The sequence below is a fragment of the Scyliorhinus canicula genome, chromosome 9 (assembly GCF_902713615.1).
Source record: "Scyliorhinus canicula chromosome 9, sScyCan1.1, whole genome shotgun sequence".
Lineage (NCBI taxonomy): Eukaryota > Metazoa > Chordata > Chondrichthyes > Carcharhiniformes > Scyliorhinidae > Scyliorhinus > Scyliorhinus canicula.
This window is the reverse complement of record NC_052154.1, coordinates 34,216,126-34,241,626: the sequence shown is the minus strand read 5'-3', so window position 1 is coordinate 34,241,626 and position 25,501 is coordinate 34,216,126. Positions and strand designations below refer to the sequence as shown.

At 47.2% G+C, this 25,501-nt stretch overlaps 2 protein-coding genes across 2 annotated transcripts in view; one reads left to right on the top strand and one right to left on the bottom strand.

The window, feature by feature from the left end:
* Positions 1-25,501, top strand: part of sult5a1 (sulfotransferase family 5A, member 1) — a 173,452-nt gene that overhangs the window by 20,813 nt on the left and 127,138 nt on the right. The gene's annotated exons all lie outside the window — the stretch shown is intronic.
* dpep1 (dipeptidase 1) overlaps positions 1-25,501 on the bottom strand; it is a 47,357-nt gene that overhangs the window by 19,144 nt on the left and 2,712 nt on the right. Inside the window, exons 2-6 of the mRNA XM_038806489.1 lie at positions 19,179-19,305; positions 15,886-16,018; positions 5,969-6,119; positions 4,814-4,883; positions 1,274-1,450 (exon numbers count right to left, since the gene is read on the bottom strand). Of these exons, the coding sequence (XP_038662417.1) occupies positions 1,274-1,450; positions 4,814-4,883; positions 5,969-6,119; positions 15,886-16,018; positions 19,179-19,305 (658 nt within the window). The remainder of the gene's footprint in view (positions 1-1,273; positions 1,451-4,813; positions 4,884-5,968; positions 6,120-15,885; positions 16,019-19,178; positions 19,306-25,501) is intronic.

The window sequence follows — 25,501 nt, the reverse complement described above, 5'->3', positions numbered from 1 at the left end:
TCCCTATTCTTCTTAGACTTTTTTCCCGGACTTTTCTCTCTCAGGGTGCCTCTTCCTCCCCCTTTAATTTACCCAGTACTACTGGCTGTGATTGAACCTTTTACCTCATCGCCAATGTGGTGGCTTGAGACAGGTACACTGGAGGCTTCCAGTGTAAATAAAGGGGATTATTGTAGAAGACAAAAGGCTACTATGATAAATGCACAGCGCAACTATACACAGGTTTTGACTCCCCAGCTCTTGGTTTCATTCTGCCCGAGCCCCGGGCACCCCAGGTCCCGCGCTCATGTGCTATTGGCCAGGGTTCACGCAGTCCCACGTGATTGGCCTAGACCAGTCACATCGGCCACCATGCACAGCCCCTTAAAGAGGCCGCGTTACCACAGCGGGGTCATGTACTGTAGGCAGGGGATCAAGCCAGCAGTAGAGGTGGATGACCAAGGTGATGCTGGAGTGGAGGTGTTAGGGGTGAGAACTGGTCAGCAGCAACATGGGGGTTTACTGTGAGGTCGGAATGAGCGCTGCTGCTCCTCCTGACTTCACGTTGACATTGAGGTGGGAATACCTGAAAAACGTAACTTTGTAGTCGCTGCTTGCAGATGTACCTTGAAGAAACCAGTTAGACAGTGTATATACCTGAAATTCCTGAAGCCTGTCCAGTGACAGAACCCACTCCAGCTTAAAACCCACCTCCTGGTGCTCACGTCTTCTTCGATTGACCTCTTACAAATAGTCTATTGAAAGATCTTTTTCCTGTTATGTTTCATCTATGCTTTTTCCGCAGGTTTTTCCTACTGTCTGATCACCCTTATGATTCAGGACCGCTCCAATTGCGAATGGAGAATGGCAGGGTTTAGACTTATTCCCCTGAAAGAGTAAACTCACCCTCACAACATGTACATCTGGGTTTTTAGTATTAGTGGTGCTCCAGAGCACCAACCACACATTCACTTTTGAAATGATGTACCTCTACAACCTCTGCAGATGTGATGCTTTTTATGGGCAAGTGAATAAATTAAACTCATGGAAACATTTGGACAGAACTTGAATGCTTAGCACTTCAAATAGGTTAATATTTGGAAAGACTCTTGCAAAACCGTCTGTGGACCTGTGCCTGATGTTGAATGGGAAATGTATTTGTAAAACTGCACATTAATTTGTCGTGATTAATGTGCAGTTTTACAAATACATTTTTTCTAAACACGCAATGGAATCCTTCAAAATTTCCACAAAATCTGATCAAGAAGCATGCATTTATAACAGGGATTCTTACCACTTTCTTCAGAATTTCATCTGGCACATTACGTTTATGATTACATAGGGCGTAGGCAGAGGAGTGGCTAAATATGACAGGAGCCTTTGAAAGCTGCAGTGCATCATTCATTGTCTTGATAGAAACGTGTGCTAAATCGATGATCATCCCCAGGCGGTTCATCTCCAGAATGATTTTCTAAGATGAAATGAAAAAGAATAACAATTCATTATTTTACTCAAAGTTGAGCGAAGCTTATTTATTAGATTAGTTTTGAAATAATTTCATTCTGACCACATGCAACATCTCTCGGTCTCAGTCCCCAGTTTATTGTCTGTCAGCAAATTGCACCAACGGCCCAGTTTCATTTTTTATTCCACTGTGTGAAGCTTGGTCAACTCAGTAGTTTTTACAGGTATTATTCTTTTAAAGATTGCTGCTCCAATCATTAGTAAAGTAGTGCAACAAAATATAACTTGGCTTGTTTACAAATTATTTTAAGCTAAGGATTGTATGGTACGGGCAGCATGGTGGCCTAGTGGTTAGCACAACCACCTCACGGCGCTGAGGTCCCAGGTTCGATCCCGGCTCTGGGTCACTGTCCGTGTGGAGTTTGCACATTCTGCGCGGATTTCGCCCCCACAACCCAAAAATGTGCAGAGTAGGTGGATTGGCCACGCTAAATTGCCCCTTAATTGGAAAAAATAATTGGGTAATCTAAATTTATTTAAAAAAAGGATTGTATGGTTTTCCATAAGTCTATTCCATACTCAGCACTTCAAGCTTGCAGGATTTCTTTCCGTAATTTATGGCACAGACAGTAGCAATTCAAGGAAACAGTTGATCATTATCTTCCTGGGGCAACTAAGGATGGACAATCAATGTAGTATTACCAGCACTGCCCACAGCCCAAGAAGAAATTTTAAAAAGTGAATATTTTGTAAGTTGAAAATGTCTTTCAGATTTTCAGTTGGCAAACAGCACTATTTACATATTAGCAAACTAACCTAATTTGTTCACAAGCTGATTGTTTTCTTCACTGTAGTGTGATAAATGTAAGAAATTGTTTTGTATATATATTGCACTTTATGTCTATTGCAGTAATGTTATTATAAACCTGGGTTAAGGTATATATTTGTTGCAGCAATATTGTTAAAGTACGTATGTTAAGGTTTCCAGACTGTGGGTGGGATTCTCCGACCTTGGGGGAAGGGGGGGGGAAGGGCGGGGGGCGTGAATCCCACCCCGCCGCTCCGACGCTGGCTGCCGAATTCTCCGCCGCCGTTTTTCGGATGGGGGCGGGGATCGCGCCGCGCAGTTGGGGGCTATTAGCAGCAGCCCCCCGGCAATTCTCCAGCCCTGATGGGCCGTGCGGCCGCCCGTTTTTGGCCAGTCCCGCTGGCGTACAATGGACATAGTCCATCCCGGCGGGACCTGGCTTTGAGGGCGGTTAGCGGGGTCCTCGGGGATGGGCGCGGGGGGATCCGGCCCCATGGGGGGCCCCCACGGTGGCCTGGCCCGCGATCGGGGCCCACCGATCTGCGGGCGGGCCTGTGCCGTGGGGGCACTCTTTCCCTCCACGCCGGCTTCTGTAAGGCTCCGCCATGGCCGGCACAGAGAAGAAACCCCCTGCGCATGCACAGGAAACACGCCAGCGTTTCTGCGCATGCGCCAGAACATGCTGGCAGTTCTGCGCATGCGTCAACGCGCGCCGGCTGGCGGAGGCCCTTCGGTGCCAGTTGGCGTGGCGCCAACCCCTCCAGCGCCGGCCTAGCCTCCGGAAGTGCGAAGGATTCTGCAACCTCCGGGCGGCCTGTCGCCGGAGTGGTTCATGTCGCTCTTGGCGCTGGTACGGGCCTCCCCGCCGATTGCGGGAGAATCCCGCCCTATGTGTCTGCTAAAGCTGTGATTAAGGAGTCATAAAGAGGTGAGGTAGTGATTGATTTTACTTGTTTACAGCGAGATTGCTAATGGGATATTGTTTTGATTGCTGGAGATTTCCTTGAGAGTAGATATTTTATGAGTTATTATGTTTAGTCCTAGCTAAGTAGGTGATGGGACATCTTAGTGGGATACAGATGATGTAATTAATGGGAGGAGCCAGGCCTGTCTGTAGTTTGAAGTTTTGCTAAATGCTGTTAGTTTGAGCAGAAGCATCTGACATGGCAGACTGATTTTCAGGTTGTTCTTGACAAGTGTCTCTCTCCAAACGTCTGCAAAGATAAGCAAGTAACCTGTTTTGCTAACTTTATTTATAAGTGGCATTTGAAATGTTTTGAGTTTGCTAATTTGGTAGTGGTAGGTGTAGAAAATAAATTAAAGTTTTTCCTTTTATTTAAGAACTGTTTAACTGTTAATTGTAATTTATTTATTTGATGTTAATATGGTTAATTCTAAAAGATACCTTTTGGTCAGAATCATTATTTCTGGGATGAAGTATCCTTTTCTCACAGTTTTACAAATTGAATAATTGTTGGGGTTTCATGTCTGGCATTCTGACATAAATTAAGGTCTGGTCAGGTATCCTAACAGTATATACTAAAACATTCCTATGTTGCACTGTTTACAAATAGCTTTTCTAAATTCCACATGAACTATTTTGCAAAACTGTATTCTGACTTGGAGCCTTGGCTACCAGGAGTAGATGTCATACATTTGGGGTCCCTCTTCCTCAAGGCTTTCTGTCCATTCATTTTAATACTTGGAGAATCCATGGAAACAACCACCCAAATTTGCAACATGTGGATTGGATTGGATGGGGATTTCTTTATTGTCATGTGTGCCGAGGTACAGTGAAAAGTATTTTTCTGTGAGCAGCTCAACAGATCACTAAGTACATGGAAAGAAAATGGAATAAAAGAAAATACCGAATAGAGCAACACAAGGTACACAATGTAACTACATAAGCACCGGCATTGGATGAAGCATACAGGGTGTAGTGTTAATGGGATCAGTCCATAAGAGGGTCAGTTAGGAGTCTGGGAACAGTGGGGAAGAAGCTGTTTTTGAGTCTGTTCGTGCATGTTCTCAGACTCCTGTATCTCCTGCCCGATAGAAGAAGTTGGAAGAGTGAGTAGGCCGGGTGGGAGGGGTCTTTGATCATGCTGCCCACTTTCCCTAGGCAGCGAGAGGTGTAGATGGAGTCAATGGATGGGAGGCAGGTTCGTGTGATGGACTGGGCTGTGTTCCTGGTAAACAAGGCTCTATGCTAGGAATGTGATTCTGTAAAATTGCTGCTATGTTTTTGATAAAACTTCCCTGGTTTGTGTAGGCAAAGGAATCCGAAAAGCCAAGTGTCATTGGCCAGAATACTGTCAAAGCAAGTGATGCAGTGATGTAGTTCAAGGAGATCAATAACCACATCTGGGCTTGCAAGGAATGATAAAAGAAATTTGTTCAAACCAATTTACATTAAAAACTTTCCCCTGAAGTTTTGGAAAATGTATTTGATGCATAGGTTGATTAGTGCATAGAAGCCTTGCGTTTATAAAAAAAAATGCATTGATTAACACATTGAGATTTAAAATTCAACACTCTTCAGCATTAGTGGCATGCACTAACCTTCCCATACTCAGACAATCCATTACTCTCAACTGGATCAAGTCCTTCGTCCACAAGCCAGTTATCTGCCCTGAAAGATTTGAAAAATAGAGCTTATATTTCTTGGGCAGGGATTCCAATGATGCATAGACTTATGGGCTGAACGCTTTTTTATGTTTGTTAGCTGCAAATGTTCTTTGTGAAATGAGTCTGTCAACCTTAATCAATTATTTGCCATGGCTTCTTCAAGTGGGTTTGGGCCAGGGCTGCAAACATGCAGAAATTACACTTCCATACATAAATAATATGGCACTCAACTGTGAGTATGATAGAAATAAATATGTGCTATCTGTCAACGGGAAGTACCATTCTGCCCTGTTAACCTCACCATTGAAACTTCAATGAAAATACTGTGATGTTCTTTACTTTCTGAATGAGGATGGCTTCGAAGTGCAGTGTGTCACAAAGAACATCAAGCTATGTTTTGAACAAAGCTAATTTATTTACACGACCAATAAATAGGCAGAACTTGCTTGCTCAGTTATAAAAGATTACAGATTAACTAAAAAACTATGATTCTAACTACAGAGGTCCTGATAACACGACTATTCACTATCTCACCTAACAACCTACTCCCCGAATCAAGAGTATCACGTGATCCACGTGTATGCGATTGATCGCCACCTAGAGGTTGGATGTGGTTATAGCAAATTGTTCACCCTTCATTATTCTTACAATACACATATTGTCACAAATACATCAAAAGTTCAATCAAGAACATTTTAAAAACTTTATTCTTGCCAGCATTTGTTACGCATCCCTAATTGTCCTTGGGAAGGTAGATGGTGAGCTCCCTTCTTGAACTGCTGCAGTTGTTTGTGGGGTAGTTGTTTCATTGGGCACCAGAATTTATGACTGAGTGTGGTAGATCTACAGAGTTGTGGTCTGATCTATTGGTTATTTAATCGCTAATCTCTGGCTATTGCATTCGCCTTCCATTGTTTAGCATGCAAGGAGTCCTGTGTTGTAACTTCACCAGGTTGACACCTCGTTTTTGGGTACGCCTGGTACTGCTCCTGGCATGTCCTCCTGCACTCTTCATTGAACCTTCAGAGAAAATACATGGATGATATGTAAAAAAAAAAAGAGAAAAGAAATATCCTAGCTTTGTCTTACCATGGTGTATTACAGCTGTGTGTGAGGGTAATATACCGAACGCCCAGCTGATAGAAGAGGCGTAGTGTAGCCATGTTGCTGTCAATGGAGTGTCCACCCTCGACACCAATTAAACTGGCCACTTTACCTTTTCTGAATGATTCAGTAATCTCTGCATTCAAAAGGAACAACAGGTTATATCCAATAATTCACTTGGATTCAGATTAAGGTGATTTAGAACATTTATATTTGGCAAACCGGTTTCCTAAATTTCAAACTTTAACACTTGATTCTAATTGTTTTATTTGAAAGCTATGTTTGGAAAATATGTATTGATTGAAAAGCCAGAGAATGTCTTGCTGCTTTCTGCCTTTCCAGTAACAATTCTTTATTCAGATACCTGAACTAAATAACAATTCAATAGGACTCAGAGAAATCCGGATGTCTTGGTACATGAATCACAAGTTAGTCTACAGGTACAGCAAGTGATTAGGAAGGGAAATGGAAAGTTGGTGTTTATTGCAAGAGTATAAAAGTTGGGAAATTTTGCTTCAGTTGTATAGGGTGCCGGTGAGACTATAAGTGGAATTCTCCCATGCCCTGGCCGGCGGGATCAATGGCAAGTTGCGGGGGTGGGGGGAGTATTTGGTGGGAGGTCCAAAAATCTGTTTCATGTCAGCTTGAAGTTACAGAGGGATCATCCGATGCGGCCCGCCACGTTGGATCGGGAATCTCACTGGAGGTCAGCATGGAACAGATTTGTGTCCTGCTAATGGAATGTTGATGAAGGCCTGACTGGAACCCCCCGCCCCTCCCCCCCATCCACACCTGATTCTCTACACTGCCAGCGGTGACACTGGACCAATGTGGCGTGCAAAAGTCAGGACATTGTTGCAGAAGGCCTGGCGCTGCCTCCTGAGTTCAGGATGGAGGCTGCCAGTAACCCTGGAGCCTGGAACAGCACAGGTCAGGGTAGGCAATGGCATAATGGTGCTGTCATCTGACTCGTAATCCAGAGACCCGGGGTGATGCTCTGTGGATGCAGGTTTGAATCCCACCACAACAAACGGTGACATTTGAATTCAATCCAAGTCTGGTATTAAATGTCCAATGATGATCAGATTTCCAGCATCCACAGTATTTTGCTTTCGGAATTATGGGATCTTTGTCTATATCAAGTTCTTGCTGCGGCTTTTTTATTCCTTCGAACGTTGGTTAACATTAACTAGAAAACATGAAACCGTTGTCCCACATTTTAACCTCCCATGCATAATTAATCATACATCTTTTGGCCTTTGCAACAAGAAATTCATCCCGCCTCTGCCAGATAGGAGAATTCCACCTCATGTCTATGGTACATGTTACAGTTTTGGTCACTGTGATGATCGGAATACCTTGCCCCTTTAAGAGGCTTGGCATTGCCCCTTTAAGAGGCTTGGAACCCTGGGGGACTCCGCCTCTGGCTACGCCCCCTGGGAAACAGTATTTAAGATGAGACTCCATTTTGTGAGCACACTTCTCTTGGATGCTGTCATTGTTCAATGCTTATTAAAGCCTTTGATTACTGACCTAACTTTCGCGTCGTAATTGAGAGTGCTTCAGTCACCTTATAATATAATAATCTTTATTAGTGTCACAAGTAGGCTTACATCAACACTGCAATGAAGTTACTGTGAAAATCATTGAAGAAAGGATATAAATGCATTAGAAGCCCTTCAGAGGAGGTTCACTCGACTGATACATGAGATGAGGGGGTTATCTTGTAAGGAAATGTTGCATGGATTGGGCCTGTATTCCTGAGGGAATTTGACAGGTTGAATGCTGAAAGGACCTTTCCTCTTGCAGGAGTAACTAGAATATGAGACACCGTTTCAAAATAAGGGGTCTCCCATTTAAGATGAAAACGAGGAGAAATATTTTTCCCTCAGAGGGTCGTTAGCTTTTGGCGCTCTCTTTCCCAGAGAGTGGTGGAGGTCGGGTAATAGAATTGTTTTAAGGCTGAGGTAGATTCTTGAGTGAGTCAAGGTTTATGGAGGAGGGTTGGTGTGAATGTGGAGCTGAAGCCACCGTCAGATCATCCATGATGTTATTGAATGTAGAGCAGTCCCGAGGGTCTCCTAATTCATTTGTTCGTATGTTTGGATGAAAATCCAAAACGGGGCTATGTGCAGTCTCGCATTCCCCGCTGAGGCCTCCTATCTAACCGGGAAGCGGTCTCAGCATTGCGCGCACTGTGAAACACATGGCTAAACACATGGGTGGGCAGCACGGTAGCACAGTGGGTAGCACTGTTGCTTCACACCTCCAGGGTCCCAGGTTTGATTCCCGGCTTTGGTCACTATCTGTGCGGAGACTGCACATTCTCCCCGTGTTTGCGTGGGTTTCCTCCGGGTGCTCCGGTTTCCTCCCACAAGTCCCGAATTACGTGCTATTAGGTAATTTGGACATTCTGAATTCTCCCTCCATGTCCCTGAACAGGCGCCGGAATGTGGCGACCAGGGATTTTTCACAGTAACTTCATTGCAGTGTTAATGTAAGCCTACTTGTGACAATACAGATTATTATATTAAATGCGCTCGCTGTCGGACTTTGCTCTCATTTAGTTGGGCAGCACGGTAGCATGGATGGGCAGCACGGTAGCATGGCATGGGCAGCACAGTAGCATGGATGGGCAGCACGGTAGCATGAATGGGCAGCACGGTAGCATGGTGGTTAGCATAAATGCTTCACAGCTCCAGGGTCCCAGGTTCAGTTCCCGGCTGGGTCACTGTCTGTGCGGAGTCTGCACGTCCTCCCCGTGTGTGCGCGGGTTTCCTCCGGGTGCTCAGGTTTCCTCCCACAGTCCAAAGATGTGCGGGTTAGGTAGATTGGCCATGCTAAATTGCCCGTAGTGTCCTAAAAAAAAAGTAAGGTTAAGGGGGGTGGGTTGTTGGGTTACGGGTATAGGGTTTTGAGTAGGGTGATCATTGCTCGGCACAACATCGAGGGCCGAAGGACCTGTTCTGTGCTGTTATGTTCTATGTTCTATTTAGTTAAATCCCGTCCAAGGTCATCAATGAAATTGAGGAATCTCAGCAAGAAGAGGAACAGCAATGTTCTGTTTGGGGTGAGTTCCCAGGGCAGAGGCACCTGCATTATATGGTCTCTTTACACTAAATACTTACTGTTTGCTATTACACTAAGAATGGAGGATAACAAGTTGTAGAGGCATCATGGGGTTTACTTGGCCACATTCATGCAGCCGGCCAGTTTATGCAGGCACACGCAATGACCCATTCAGCAGCTAGACTTGGTCAAACCAACACAATGACCCATTCAGCAGCTAGACGAGGTCAAACCAACACAATGACCCATTCAGCAGCTAGACGAGATTAAACCAACACAATGACCCATTCAGCAGCTAGACGAGATTAAACCAACACAATGACCCATTCAGCAGCTAAATGATCAAACCAACACAATGACCCATTCAGCAGCTAGACCATATTAAACCAATGCATGACTCATTCAGCAGCTAGACGAGATTATGACAGGCATTGTCTCCGAACAACAGAACCGGCCACGACGTCAAGATGAGGAAGTCTCAAACTTGCGATCTATTGTGGAGACCAAGGGACAGTTGCTAAGGAACTGGATAACATTGTTTCAGAAACCTCTGCCTTTCTATTAGTTGATCTTGCAGCAACAACATGTCTAATAACTAATTTATTTGGATCTATATGTAATCTATAATCTGTATGATTGGCTCATGTCCAGCTGAAGTGGGCTGAGTAACTGTTGGAAAATGAGGGCAGCACGTTGGCGCAGTGGTTATCACTGCAGCCTCATGGGGCCGAGGTCCCAGATTTGCTCCCGGCTCTGGGTCACTGTCAGTGTGGCGTTTGCACATTCTCCCAGTGTCTGCCTGGGTTTCGCCCCCACAACCTAAAGATAGGCAGGGTAGGTGGCTTGGCCATGCTAAATCGCCCTTAATTGGAAAAATGAATTGGGTACTCTAAAAAGAAAGTGATGAATATTGATTTGCGCTTGGCCCGGCGATTCTCCGACCCAGCGTGGGTTGAGAGAATCCCGCACATGGTGTTCCCAGCGGCTTACTTCCCGCCGACGTAGTCAATAAACTGTTTGACTGTTGGAGCAGACCCGAGTGTGGAGTGATTCTTCCAGGATTCTTTTCTGCTAACAATTCCTTAGGTGAGAACAAAGACCCGAGGTATATACATTATAGAATGGGGATATTTGTGCCAAAGGACATATCACTCTTTTCAAATTGGATACAGTCTGTCTGACAAAGAACCTCGAGTAAAACAATGACTGAGGACAACTGAAACCCAGATATGTTTTGCAGAAGGGATCAAACTAAGTCAAATGTATGTTATAGGCAACACTCCGATACAAGAGTGAATGGATACTGGAAACATTGTAGGCGGGATTCTCCTGTGTGGTGGCCAAGTCCCCACGCCGGGGGGAAAACCAGCGCAAACCACTCCGGTGTCACCAGCCCCCGAAAGTGCGGAGAATTCCGCATTTCCGGGGTCTAGGTGGAGGCTGGAAGGGTTGGTGCCGCGCTAGCCGGCGTGAAAGGGACTGCGCGAGTTAGCAAATGCGGCGAAGGGCCGGCGTGGTTCCGCGCATGGGCAGACCAGCCAGCGTATTCTGGCGCATGTGCAGGGGGCTGTCTTCTCCGCGCCGGTCATGGCGGAGCCCTACAGCGGCCGACACGGAAGGAAGGAGTGCCCCCACGGCATAGGGCTGCCTGCAGATCGGTGGGTCCTGATTGTGGGCCAGGCCACCGTGGCCCCCCCCCCACCCCTCCCCCCCCGCAAGGTCGGATCCCCCCGAGGACCGCACCAGCCAACTTGCTTGCCAGGCCCCGCCGTTTGGGACCATGTCTAATCCACGCCAGCGGGACTGGCAAGAAACGGACGGCCGCTCGGCCCATCGGGGCCTGGAGAATTGCTGGGGAGGTTGCGGCCAACAACCCCGACCGGCATGGCGTGATCCCCGCTCGTACACCGGCGCCGGAGAATACAGCAGCCGGCGTTGGGGCGGGGGGGAGGGATTCACGCCGCTCCCCGGCGATTCTCCGACCAAGCGGGGGGTCGGAGAATCCGGCCCTGTATGTTATTCGAAATCTCGAATTATCTCATCTGAGCTGAAACACATGTTGACCTCAACCTTGTTAGGACAGTGGACGATGTCAATCAACTGTCATCGATTATACCAATTTCTGAGCCCTTCAGACTGTCCAACTGCAGGCTGGCATGGTGGCGCACTGGTTAACACTGTTGCTTCATGGTACCGAGGACCCGGGTTCGATCCTGGCCCCGGGTCACAGACCGTGTGGAGTTTGCTAATTTTCTCCATGTCTGCGTGGATCTCATCCCCACAACCCAAAGATTTGCAGGTTAGGTGGATTGGCCACATTAACTTGCCCCTTTATTGGAATTTTTTAAAAGATAAAAGATTGTCCAACTGCACCAGATTTCAGTGCTAGTTTTTCTGACACTCTTCACCGAGAACAATAGTCCAGCCTTTTTCCAGGAAGTGTCCAGGAGACAGAGAATAAACTTGTTCTCATAGAACATAGAACATAGAACAGTACAGCACAGAACAGGCCCTTCGGCCCTCGATGTTGTGCCGAGCAATGATCACCCTACTCAAACCCACGTATCCACCCTATACCCGTAACCCAACAACCCCCCCTTAACCTTACTTTTTAGGACACTACGGGCAATTTAGCATGGCCAATCCACCTAACCCGCACATCTTTTGGACTGTGGGAGGAAACCGGAGCACCCGGAGGAAACCCACGCACACACGGGGAGGACGTGCAGACTCCACACAGACAGTGACCCAGCCGGGAATCGAACCTGGGACCCTGGAGCTGTGAAGCATTTATGCTAACCACCATGCTACCGTGCTGCCCTGTTACTCATTACTCATTACTCATCGAAGAAGTAATGAATAAATTGAACCACTGATTATCTGAATGCGACCATGGTCCTTTATCACTGCATCTGCTGAGCAGGTGGATCAAGACCATGGTCCTTTATCACTGCGTCTGCTGAGCAGGTGGATCCAGACCATGGTCCTTTATCACTGCGTCTGCTGAGCAGGTGGATCAAGTGCCTTCTTCACAGCTTCCTGTCTGACCTAACAATTATGTGCAGAGGCATCATCCAGGATTTTCCAAGAGTTCAGAAACAAGGAGGTTCCAGAAGTGGAAAAAGATGGACAAAACCATCAAAAGGAACACGGGTCAACTCACCAGACAAAGCTAGGGAACATATTAAATGTAAAGAGACCTTCAAAATCCAATCGTAAGAGAGAAATATTGGATCAAGAATACCCGTGGGGCAGCACGGTAGCACAGTGGTTAGCACAATTGCTTCACAGCTCCAGGGTCCCAGGTGCGATTCCCGGCTTGGGTCACTGTCTGTGCGGAATCTGCACATCCTCCCCGTGTGTGCGTGGGTTTCCTCCGGGTGCTCCGGTTTCTTCCCACAGTCCAAAGATGTGCAGGTTAGGTGGATGGGCCATGATAAATTGCCCTTAGCGTCCAAAATTGCCCTTGGTGTTGGGTGGGGTTACTGGGTTATGGGGATAGGGTGGAGGTGTTGACCTTGGGTAGGGTGCTCTTTCCAAGAGCCAGTGCAGACTCGATTGGCTGAATGGCCTCCTTCTGCACTGTAAATTCTATGATGATTCTACGATTCTATGACATGGGCAGTGGGGGTGGGGGGGAGGGGAGTGGGTGGGGGGGGTGGGGGGGGGGGGGGGGTGGGGGGTGGGGGCGTGTGCGGGAGAGGTGTAACATTAAGGTGTTCAGTGTTGAAAGCGTTAATGTGTGGGACCGGAAAATCAGTACCACTCATGTGACGATATAAGAGATACCTGACCAAGTGTTGGGAAGGAGAATGCTCATGGCTCAGACTGAGTCACACCTACAGTCTTCTATCGCGGTATATCATTAAGTTCATTCGATAAACCAGTTCCTGTTCAGACATAACTATGGGTGGGATTGTCTGGTCCCCCAGCCATTTGTTTCTCAGCATCATGAGGTTCACTGGTCGTGGGATCTCTCCTCCCATAGCCTGTCAATGAGATTTGCCATTTAAGACACCCCACGCCACTTGTAAACCTGCTGGCAGGGAAAAGAGAACCTGAACAGCCGGAGAATTCAGGCCTACGTCTCAGCAATCGTTCCTTAGCCAGCCATAACCAACATACAACAGTGACCACTGATCACCTAATAAACCTCCAAAAGACATTAGATTGTGGGTAATCTGGCAATGCGATCTACGCTAGGAGAGGTGGAAAAACCCATCATTACTAATCATGGTGAATCACAACCTCTGCTGTTGTTTTATTGTTACAGGAGCCCAGGTGGAAGGAAACACTGCTTTCTACCACAGTTGATTGAGGCTTTAATACCTGATTGCAATCCACGCTCCTCACTATGTCAAAGATTTGGAAGAGTTCACACACCCCCCCAGGTTTATTTTTCATTCAGGAAATGGGTTGATGCAAGGTTGCAAAGCCAAAATCTTATCCTGGTGGGAAGCGGCCTCCTTTGTCCATGGAGAAGGCATGTGATCTAAGATGTATTAGTGTTTTCGCAGTTCCCAAATAAGACTCTCCACTATTTCCAGAATTTTCTTATTTACCTAGTTGGGGATGGAACTTCCAACAACCCTAACATGGCAAATAGCATCAAAGAGGGCAGAGCATCAAAGAGGGCAGAGTAATCCAGCAAGACCTCTTGTGCCATCCACGGTATCATGCACAATTGACATCTGCAAAGAGCTGAGTATCAGGTTGATACCACTCTGTAACACCTAAGGAGTCCCTGCTCTTTGAGCTCAGTCAGCAGCAGTTATTGCTCCACAAGACTGGATGGGTGCAGAATCTGTTGGCCATCAACGGCAGACGGAGACCAGATTGATGTACCATCAATTGAACGCGAGACGAGTTGCTGAACAAAAGTATGGCTTTAATATACTAGATGTTAGCCCTGCGGTCGATTACAGTAGAAGGACGACCGCCGGGAGTACTGGGTATTTATACCCCGCCCTGGAGGCGGGGTTAACTCAGCTTCTCGACCAATCGGGGAGCCGTCACATGACTGGTCTCAACCAACCGGTCGAGAGGCACATGACCGACCAGGGCCAATGGTAAGCCGGTGTTCTGCACCAATGGCAGGCAGCTATGCTAATCATACCACCACACAGAGATATCTCCATCCTCTTCCATGCTGCCCCTTCCCTGCAGGGGGTGCGGGGAAGGGGCAGCATGGAAGAGGATAGAGATGGAGTCCTGTGTGGACACGAGCCTGGAGGCGCTGGTAACGGCGCCATTGCCGCTCCCTCCAACGAGGTATACCACGAGCCCGGTGGTGGCGGCTACCCTCAAAATTTTGGGGCAATGGAGACGGCATAGGGGGGAGGTGGGCTCGATGGGAGTCCCTGATACGGGGGAATCACCAGTTTGTTCCAGGGAGTATCGAAGGCGGGTTTCTGGGCTGGCACAGGGTAGGTATTAGGAGGTTGAGGGACCTGTTTGTGGATGGGAGGGTTCGCGAGGCTGGGTGAGTTAGAGGGGAAATTTGGGCTCCCCCCAGGGAACATGTTTAGGTACATGCAGGTTAGGGCGTTTGCCAGGTGGCAGGTGGAGGGGTTCTCTCTGTTGCCCCCACGGGGTTACGGGACAGGGTGCTCTCGGGGGTGTGGGTTGGAGGAGGGAGGATTTTGAACGTGTACCACGTAATGCAGGAGGTAGATGAGGCCTCGGTGGAGGAGCTGAAGGGTAAATGGGAAGAGGAGCTGGGTGAGGAGATTGAGGAGGGGACGTGGGCCGAATCCCTGGAAAGGGTGAATTCCTCCTCTTCTTGTGCGAGGCTTAGCCTCATACAGTTCAAGGTGCTGCATAGGGCTCATATGACTGGGACGAGGATGAGCAGGTTCTTCGGGGGCGAAGCCAGGTGTGCTAGGTGCTCGGGGAGCCCAGCGAACCACGCCCATATGTTCTGGGCATGCCCAGCATTGGGGGACTTTTGGAAGGGGGTAGCAAGCACGGTGTCGAGGGTGGTAGGATCCAGGGTTGAGCCAGGCTGGGGACTCGCGATATTTGGGGTTGCAGTGGAGCCGGGAGTGCAGGAGGCGATAGAGGCCGGTGTTCTGGCCTTTGCGTCCCTAGTAGCCTGGCGTAGGATTTTGCTTCAATGGAAGGATGCGAGGCCCCCAAGCGTGGAGGCCTGGATCAATGACACGGCGGGGTTCATCAAGTTGGAGAGGGTGAAATTTGCCCTGAGAGGGTCGGTGCAAGGGTTCTTTAGGCGGTGGCAGTCTTTCCTGGAACGGTAGGGAAATAGGCCGGCAGCAGCAGCAACCGGGGGGGGGGGGGGGGGTTTGGTTCGGTGGGAGGGAGAATTGTGTACATGGGTTGGTTGGATGTGGCGGGTGTTATCTCTTTCCTTTTTGTTGTTTGCTTTTTTGTTTTTGTAGTTGCTGGGGGGGGCGGGGGGGTTGGTTTTCGTTCTTTGGTTTTTACTATGGTTGTCTTGTTAATATTGTTTTGTTGTTTATATTTTGTGAAAATCTTAATAAAAATTATTTTTTTTTAAAACTCCACCGGGATTAATGCTGGAAAGCTCTGAAATTTCAACAACAGTGTTTTTATTTCTTAGCTTACACTGCAAGAACCAGCAGTTTTGAAGTGCTTCCTCACTTCATTGGCTAATCAAATTGGCATGCAGAAACGTGTTGCCCAGCTGTAATGTGCTATGTACGGACACTGTGTTTTTAATCTTGATTATCTATCAGAGAATGTGCTGAGCAAGTGTTCAGCTCAGTTTATGTAGGCCACAAGATAAGTAACCAGAATTTTGACACATTAGTTTTGTACTTTTGACAACAGGAAATAAAAATGGAGAACCTCACCTCTGCTTGAACCAACACACTGGAAAGTCTCAGGGTACTTCTGACACATTCTGTGAATAACATCAATCTGCTCCAGGGTTTGTCTCACACTATCCTTGTACTGGATGTCACATGGTGTATAAGCTGACCAAAACTGGAAGGAGAGGTGATACATTATTTTCCAATTCAGAACTTTAACAAATTAAATCCACAGGAACTGTCAGTACAATAATCAAATTTATACTTGGCTATTAGTGAGTTTTTAAAAATATTCATCAGCTGGCTAGGTCAGAATTTAGTGTCCATCCCTAATTGCTCTGGGAAAGGCAGGGGTGAGCTGCCTTCCTAAACCGTTGCAGTCCATATGGTGTAGGTACACCAACAGTGCTGTTAGGGAGGGTGTCCCAGGATTTTGACCCAGTGACAGTAAAGGAACAGTGATGCATTTCCAACTCAGGATTGTCAGTGGCTTGGAACAAAACATCCAGGTGGTGGTGTTCCTATATGTCTGCTGTCCTTGTCCTCCTAGATGGTAACAATTGTGGGTTTGGAAGGTGAGTTCCTGCAGTGCACTTTGTAGATGGCACACACTGCGACCACTGTGTGTCAGTAGTGGAAGGACTGAATGTTAGTGCCAATCAAGTGGGCTGAATTGTTCTGCATGGCGTCGAGCTTGTTGAGTATTGTTGGAGCTGCACTCATCCAGGAAGGTGGAGAGTATTCCACACTCCTGACTCGTGTCTTGTAGATGATGAACTGGCTCTGGGGAGTCAGGAGATGAGTGACTTACCACAGGATTCCTAGCCTCTGTCCTGCTCTTGTAGCCACAGTATTTGTATGGCTAGTCCAATTCAGCTTCTGGTCAATGGTAACCCCCAGGATGTTGATAGTGGGAGATTCAGCAATGCTAATGCCATTGAATGTCAAAGGGCATTGGTTAGATCCTCCCTTGTCGGAGATGGTCATTGCCTGGCAGTTGTGTGGCTGCAAAGTTTACTTGCCACTTGTCAGCCCAAGCCTGGATATTATCCAGGTCTTGCTGCATTTGAACATAGACTGCTTCATTATCTGAGGAGTCACAAATATCAGAAATAATGTCCATAAGAGAATAAAGAAATTCAACTCCCTTCAAGGGCACATGTGATATATAGGATGGGCTAAATGGCCTTTTCTCAAAACATTCAATCGTATGTTTTATATTCTCCCTCAGACAAAGGATAGCCAGATTGCCACATCGTAGATTACTTGACCTGTTGTTGATGTCTTTTGCAGAGGTGTTACTGGCTCACAGTCTATGATGGAAGAAGAGGGAAATCACCCAAGTGCCTCTAATAATATCACCATGCAATCATGTAACATACTAGACAGAAGGGCATTAGTTACATTACAAAAGAGACACATGCATGGTATCCATCTCCACTGTCTGCCTGCTAGTCTCATGTCATTTTTCTTTCAAAGAATAGGCCCAAGATTGAAACCCTTTAGATTCACAGTTTGTTCATGGGTAATGAAATTAGCTTAAAAGGCTGAACTATCAATTGTCAATTTGTAGATGTTGCAGACTAGAAATCACCAGCTGTACATTCGAACATCTGGAAATAGCAACAATCCCCAGTGGGTACTGTACTTTGACCCTGTGCTTGTCAACACGTTCTTGGCAGCTCATGGCTTACTTTTCTATTTCTCACTTTCTCTGCTGTGTGCTTTCTGAGGGCTTGTACTATTTTCTCCTCAAGCACACTTTATGTTCCTATTCTGGATCCTTCCCATATGACTGGCCGTTCGTGATGATTGTGGGCCACCCCTCCCAATGTATCCAGAAAGACACAAGAGAGAAAAATATGGTTAGCAATTACTTTCACCCAGGTGACTGTACTCATATCAAGGTGATAATGTTTTTAGATGCAGGTTAGTTTTAATAACTTCTCATATAATACTTACATTACAACCCTTTGTTCAGCTCTGAGAGAATATGTGCTTGTGATGGGAAAGAGGTGTGTGAAAGGTTCATGAGTTTTCTCGTGATTATTAACATGTGACATTCACCTATAATTTACTCTTGTGAGGTTTATGGTAGGTATGGAAACGAGTCATACCACTATCATTCTTACAGGAGATACATGTGGACTTGTACCTTTACTTTTAGTCAATCTTACAGCCATTAAATCTTTTCTGGCACCATTTTACAGTACTTGACTGCTTCTGTGACTTTTTCATAGAATTTACAGTGCAGAAGGAGGCCATTTGGCCCATCGAGTCTGCACCAGCTCTTGGAAAGAGCACCCTACCCACACCTCCACCCTATCCCCATAACCCAGTAACCCCACCCAACACTAAGGGCAATTTTGGACATTATGGACAATTTAACATGGCCAATCCAGCTAACCTGCACATCTTTGGACTGTGGGAGGAAACCGGAGCACCCGGAGGAAATCCACGCACACACGGGGAGAATGTGCAGACTCCGCACAGACAGTGACCAAAGCCGGGAATCGAACCTGGGACCCTGGAGCTGTGAAGCAATTGTGCTATCCACAATGCTACCCTGCTGCCCACTTCCTTTTCTAACACCTGCCCCACTGTTAGAGTTTCCTTTTCTTAAATCAAAAAACACAGCGATTCAATTAAATGAATTCAAACAAAATTCCAATTATTCACTCACCTGCCTTCTCACTCTCCCAGCATCTTGTAATATCTTCCCAATGACTTTTATATATCTTTGTGTGGAAATCATTGCAAGCAAATTCAAAATCCATTGTTACAATTTCTAGTAAAACTCCCATTGCCGATGTTTTGGTGATTCCTAAGGAAAGTTATTGTCCTCCTATCTCAGCACATCATGAATACTAGCCATGATTTCTGTATTTGTATTTTCTTAGCCTTATTGGCCAAATTTAATGAGTTATCTTTTCCTTGCATCTCTGTGAAGCATTGAGAGATGTTTTCTACATTGAAGAAGCTTTGTGAATCCATGTTGTTGTTCTTATTTGTTTATAAAATGCATCATGATGGTTATATGGAATGTCAGTCTGAGGAAAATGTATCGGACCTTCACCATTCTGACTGCCTGGCACATGAAGTCAACGCTTCTTCAAAATTCATGTTATTGATCCATAGGAGCTACATCTTGGAAACAGACCATTCATTCTAACTAGTCCATGCTGATGATTACTCTTCGTGTGAGCAAATAGTTCAATCATATTTACCCACTTTGTTCCCTCATATCTTCATTTCTTTATCCTTCATCGACCTAGCTAATCTAATCTTGAATGTTGAATATTAATGTGAAATTAATTAATAAACAAACTGAATACCTGTCCTCCTATAAGACCAGCTCTCAGCTTGGGTATGTTGGTGTGGGTTCCATTCAGTTTGTTCAGGTCCACCTTGCTCAGTTGGTTGTTGTAACGTAGGAGAAGCTGCCACGCAAGATCATTGTGCCTGAAATTAGAAAATATTCTCTCAAATGTTAAAATCGGTTGTGACACATTAGTTATTTAAAAATTCAATTATAGGATGTGTGTGTTGCTGGTTTGGCCAGCATTTATTTTCCAACCCTTCAGAAGGTGGTGGTGAGTTGCCTTCTTGAATCGCTGCAGTTTTTGAAGTGCAAGTACACCCACTGTGCTGTTAGGGAGGAAGTTACAGGACGTTGCCCCAGGGGCAGCACGGTAGCATGGTGGTTAGCATAAATGCTTCACAGCTCCAGGGTCCCAGGTTCGGTTCCCGGCTGGGTCACTGTCTGTGCGGAGTCTGCACATCCTCCCCGTGTGTGCGTGGGTTTCCTCCGGGTGCTCCGGTTTCCTCCCACAGTCCAAAGATGTGCGGGTTAGGTGGATTGGCCATGCTAAATTGCCCGTAGTGTCCTAAAAGTAAGGTTAAGGGGGTGTTGTTGGGTTATGGGTATAGGGTGGATACATGGGTTTAAGTAGGGTGATCATTGCTCGGCACAACATCGAGGGCCGAAGGGCCTGTTCTGTGCTGTACTGTTCTATGTTCTATGTTCTATGAATGATGATATATTTCCAAGTCAGGGTGGTGAGTGACTTGAAGAGGAAACTCCGGTTGGAGGGGTTCCCACGTATCTGCTGCCCTTGCCCTTCTAGATGGTAGTGGTCGTGGGTTTGGAAGATGCTGTCTAAGGCACCTTGGTGAGTTGCTGCAGTGCATCTTGTGGGTGGTACACACGGCTGCCACTGTTCATAGGTGGTGAAGGGTTTAAATATATGTGGAAGGGGGAGCAATCAAGTGGGCTGCTTTGTCCTGGATGGTGTCAAGTTTCTTGAGTGTTGTTGGAGGTGCACTCATCCAGGCAAGTGGAGAGTATTCCATTACACTCCTGACTTATGCCTTGTAGACAGGCTTTGGGGGGTCAGGAGATAAGTTGCTCACCATAGGATTCCTAGCATTTGACCTGCCATAGTAGCCACAGTATCAATATGGCTAGCCCAATTCAGTTTCTGATCAATGGTAACCCCCAGGATGTTGATTATGGGGGATTCAGCGATGGTAATGCCATTAAATGTCAAGGGGCTTTTCACAGTAACTTCATTGAAGCCTACTCGTGACAATAAGCGATTTTCATTTTTTTTTTCAGGGGCGATGGTTAGATCCTCTCTGTAGGAGATGGTCATCGCCTGGCACTTGTGTGGCATGAATGTAACTTGCCACTTGTCAGCCCAAGCCTGGATTTGTGTTTTTTAAATAAATTTAGAGTACCAATTCTTTTTCTTCCAATTAAGGGGTAATTTAGCATGGCCAATCTACGTACCTTGCACATCTTTTGAGTTGTGGGGGTGAGACCCACGCAGACACGGAGAGAATGGGCAAACTAGCATGGATTTGTACAGACTTCCTTACCATTTCCTAAATTAGGAAGTGTGCAAAACTATTTAATTTCCAGTTAATTTCAAAAAAGTATTTTAACGTCCTTGAGGTGGTGACACTTGTGAAGAATTCAAAGAATAATGCACTGAGTAAGACCCATAGCTCTGAAAAGTGTCAGTGACTTTTCTTTTCCTTTGAAATTCAGGGACGAGTTGGAGCAAAGAAGGAAAGTTTAACGTGGGGGAACACATAGGTTTACGTGCAGGTGAGGGCATTAAAGGCATAAAAAATACAAGCTTATTTCAGAAATAGGATACATCTGCATTAAACCCGGAGCATTAAGCTGGTTAAACTCAGTCCCCTTGGGAAATCTGAGTTCCTCGTGCTAACTGCTCAATCGGAGCAATATGTTAATAGCCCTTTAACCTTTGTGTCACATTTGCTAGTTTTCTAGAACCTGCCATTGAAAACAACATGAGAACACAATGACAATAGAGGAAGTTGATTACAACTCATTCAAATATTGCAATCAATACTCAATATATAAAGCTGTTTTTACTTGAGAGTCACTTTCTACTTCCGTGAGGTTTACTGAATCATATCAGGATAAGTGTCACCTTGGCTACCTGAGCTTGGACCTCAGAAACGGAGAAATTTGAACAGATCTGGAGCTGCACGACACAACCAGTGGCAACAGGCTGCTGTTAAAAGCATGAAGCTGAACACCTGAGAGGGGATGGGGCAGAAAGGGGTGCAGCTGAAAGGGTACAGCTCGCCGGAGGCACCTCTCACATTACAGGGTATGCAGGTGGAGAGACAGAGTTCCCTTGATATGCTGGAACAGCAGTGTTCCAGTAGACTCAGATTGCCTTGACGGGTGGGTTCAGACACCTATAGCCTGGGAGACTTACTGGTGCACATGGTTGTCATGCTTTACCAGTAACGGTTAAAGTCAACACTACTGTGATGATAGAAAGACTATCATCTGTATATAATATGAGTAGTTCACCTTCATCTGCATGTATATTTTAAGTTATATGTTTTACTGTTGTAGTTCTAGCTTCCGACCAGCAGGTGGGGCGAGTATGCAGTCCCGGTACCCAGATGCACCATGTGTTCCATCAGAAAGTGTTTGTAAGGAGTTGATAGCATTCACATATTAGAGTAGCTTTGTAGTATCATAGTGTAAGTTAGTGTTAGACATTTGTTTCCAACTGTATTCATCTTAGACATTTCAATTATTCATTAGTGTAGTGTTAATAATAAATAACTTTGTTTATAAAACAAAGTCTAATGTTCTTTGTTAGCATGGCAATATCGAGATTCCACATCAGCCCAATCACAGAACATTACAACCACCTCAATTTATTTGCCTCCAGATCCTTCCACAGCTCTTCTGGAGGTAGATCAGGAAGTCCCAGTTGGCAGCTCACAAGATAGGTGACTGACCGACAATTATATGAATTTTGCCTGTGACACCAATTAGACTGAGGGTGCTCTCGGATTTACATCTGTCTATCTTCCCACAGGTACAGACGGAGCCGCATGCATATGTTAATCCACAAAACTATCCGGATTCAATCCGATATATTGGTCGACTGCAGGGGTTGCCACTCCATTAACGTGCAGCTGAGTACATGATTCCCAGGCAGCTGTAGATGCTGCCGTACGGTGGCGGTCCCTGACATCTTTGGACCTGGAAGCATGCTTAAGTATGGCTGCTAGGACAGATCAAACCCCAAAACAGGGAAAACCTCAAGCATGGCAAGGGAACTCAGTCACTTTATGGAGCAGATGGGAGCAGTGGACCCCTGGAGGTTCGCCCACCCGGGGGAGAAATAATTCTCCTTCTTCTCCCCAGTACACAGCGTGTACACCAGAATTGACTTCTTTGTGGTGGGGAAAACGGTGCTTCCAGGGATAGACAAAGTGGAATACTCCGCAATTGTGATGTCAGGCCACGCTCCACACTACATGGACGTGCGGCTAGAGACGGGAAGGGCCCAGCGCCCCACATGGAGGTTGGACAGTGCCTTACTAGCTGACAAGGCCTTCAGCGAAAGGATAGCGCGGGCCATAGCGAAGTACACGGAGAACAACTAAAACGGGGAGGTCTCATCCTCCACGTTCTGGGAAGCGCTTAAGGCCGTACTAAGAGGGGAAATCATTGCCTTCAAAGCGCAAAGAGATAGGGAGGAAAGGGTGGCTAGGCAGAAGCTGGTCGACTCCATACTGGAGGTAGACCGTAATACTCCGAGGCCCCGACCGTAGAGCTCCTGGCGGAGAGAAAAGAACTACAAAGGAACTTTGACCTGCTCTCCACCAGGAAAGCAGTGCACCAACTCCGCCAGGCGCGCGGGAACCTGTACGAACACGGAGACAAAGCCAGCTGCCTGTTGGCACACCAGCAGAGAAAGCAGGCAGCCACTAGAGAAATTGCGCAAATCAGGGGTACCAGAGGCACGTTGGAAACAGAACCAGAGAGGATTAACAAAACCTTCAAGGCTTCTACTAAGAGCTGTACACCTCAGAGCCCCCAACGGGGAAGGCTGGGTTGAACCGGTTCCTTGATGGACTGGACATTCCAGTCGTGGGGGAGGGCAGAAAACAGGACCTGGAAGCACCACTAGCACTGGGAGAGATCATGGAGAGCATTAGCTCCATGCAGACGGGGAAGGCGCCGGGACCGGACGGATTCCCGGCGGACTTCTACAAAATATTTGCGACAGCGCTGGCCCCGCACCTGCGGGAGATGTTCACAGACTCGCTAGCCAGGGGCACACTGCCACCCTCGTTAGCACAGGCCTCAATCTCGCTGATACCTAAGAAAGACAAAGACCCAACGGAATGTGGGTCATACAGACCCATATCTCTGCTGAACGCAGACGCCAAAATACTGGCCAAAATCCTAGCCAAAAGGCTAGAAGACTGTGTACCTGAGGTGGTCACAGAGGACCAGACGGGCTTTGTCAAAGGTAGACAGCTTACCTCGAACATCAGGCGCCTGCTGAACGTGATAATGACCCCCTCCGGGGAGAGAACACAAGAGGTGATCATCTCCCTGGACGCAGAAAAGGCCTTCGACAGAGTCGAATGGAAATACCTCATAGAGGTACTGGAGCGGTTTGGGCTTGGAACAGGGTTCACCGCTTGGGTAAAGCTCCTATACGACGCTCTCATGGCGAGTATACGGACCAACAATACCAACTCCCAATACTTCCAGCTGCACAGGGGCACCAGACAAAGATGCCCACTGTCCCCGCTGCTGTTCGCACTAGCAATTGAACCGCTAGCAACCGCGCTCAGGGCAGCAAAAAATTGGAGGGGGATCTGAAGGGGAGGCAGAGAGCACAGAGTCTCACTCTATGCAGATGATCTGCTCCTCTACATCTCGGACCCACAAAGCAGCATGGACGGAATCGTCGCGCTCCTGAAAGAGTTTGGAGCCTTCTCGGGCTACAAACTCAACATGAGCAAAAGCGATATCTTCCCAGTACACCCGCAAGGGGGGAGGGGGGGGGGGGGGCAGCACTAAAGGGGCTGCCGTTCAAACAAGCCCGACACAAAATCCGCTGCCTGGGGATCCAAATAGCCCATGACTGGAAAGGGATCCACAAATGGAACCTCACCAGCCTGACGGAGGAAGTAAAAAAGGACCTGCAAAGATGGAACACACTCCCACTCTCCCTCGCGGGGAGAGTCCAGACGATCAAAATAAACGTACTGCCCAGGTTCCTCTTCCTGTTTAGATCCATTCCGATCTACATCCCCAAGGCCTTTTTCAAAGTGCTGGACAAACTTATCATGGCGTTCGTATGGGGGGGGGGGAATGCTAGGATCCCAAAGAAGGTCCTGCAAAAAAACAAAATCCAGGGGGGGGCTAGCCCTCCCGAATCTACAATTCTACCACTGGGCGGCAACAGCCGAGCGAGTAAGGGGATGGATCCAGGAGCCAGAAGCCAAGTGGGTGCGTGTGGAGGAGGCCTCCTGCATGGGGACCTCCCTCCAGACCCTCGCCACGGCAGCACTCCCATCCCCACCCAAAAAACACTCCAGCAGCCCAGTGGTGACAGCCACCCTCCAATCCTGGAACCAACTGCGGCAGCAATTTGGCCTGACCAAAATGTCGGACAAGGCTCCCATCTGCAACAACCATAGGTTCACACCAGCACTGACTGACGCCACCTTCAAAAGGTGGAGGCAGGACGGGGGGACACTGACAGTCAGGGACCTATACACGGACGACAGGATCGCAACACTGGACGAACTGACAGAGAAATTTCAGCTAGCTGGGGGGAACGAGCTACGGTACCTGCAGCTCAAAAACTTCCTACGAAAGGAGACAAGGGCGTACCCACAACCGCCACGACAGACACTACTGGAAGACCTACTGGACGCAAGTATCCTAGAGAAAGGGAACTGTAGCGACATGTATGACCGACTGGTAGAAAGGGACGACACCGTACTGGACGCAACAAGAATGAAATGGGAGGACGACTTGGGGATTGAGATAGGGTGGGGACTCTGGAGTGAAGCACTGCATAGCGTCAACTCCACCTCCACGTGCGCAAGGCTCAGCCTGACGCAACTAAAAGTGGTACATAGAGCCCACTTAACAAGAAACCGTATGAGTAGGTTCGTCCCGGAGGTGGAGGACAGATGTGAACGGTGCCAAAGAGGCCAGGCCAACCACGCCCACATGTTCTGGTCTTGCCCCAGACTGGTGGAGTACTGGACAGCCTTCTTCGAGGCTATGTCCAAAGTGGTGGGGGTGAGGGTGGAGCCATGCCCGATAGTGGCGGTCTTCGGG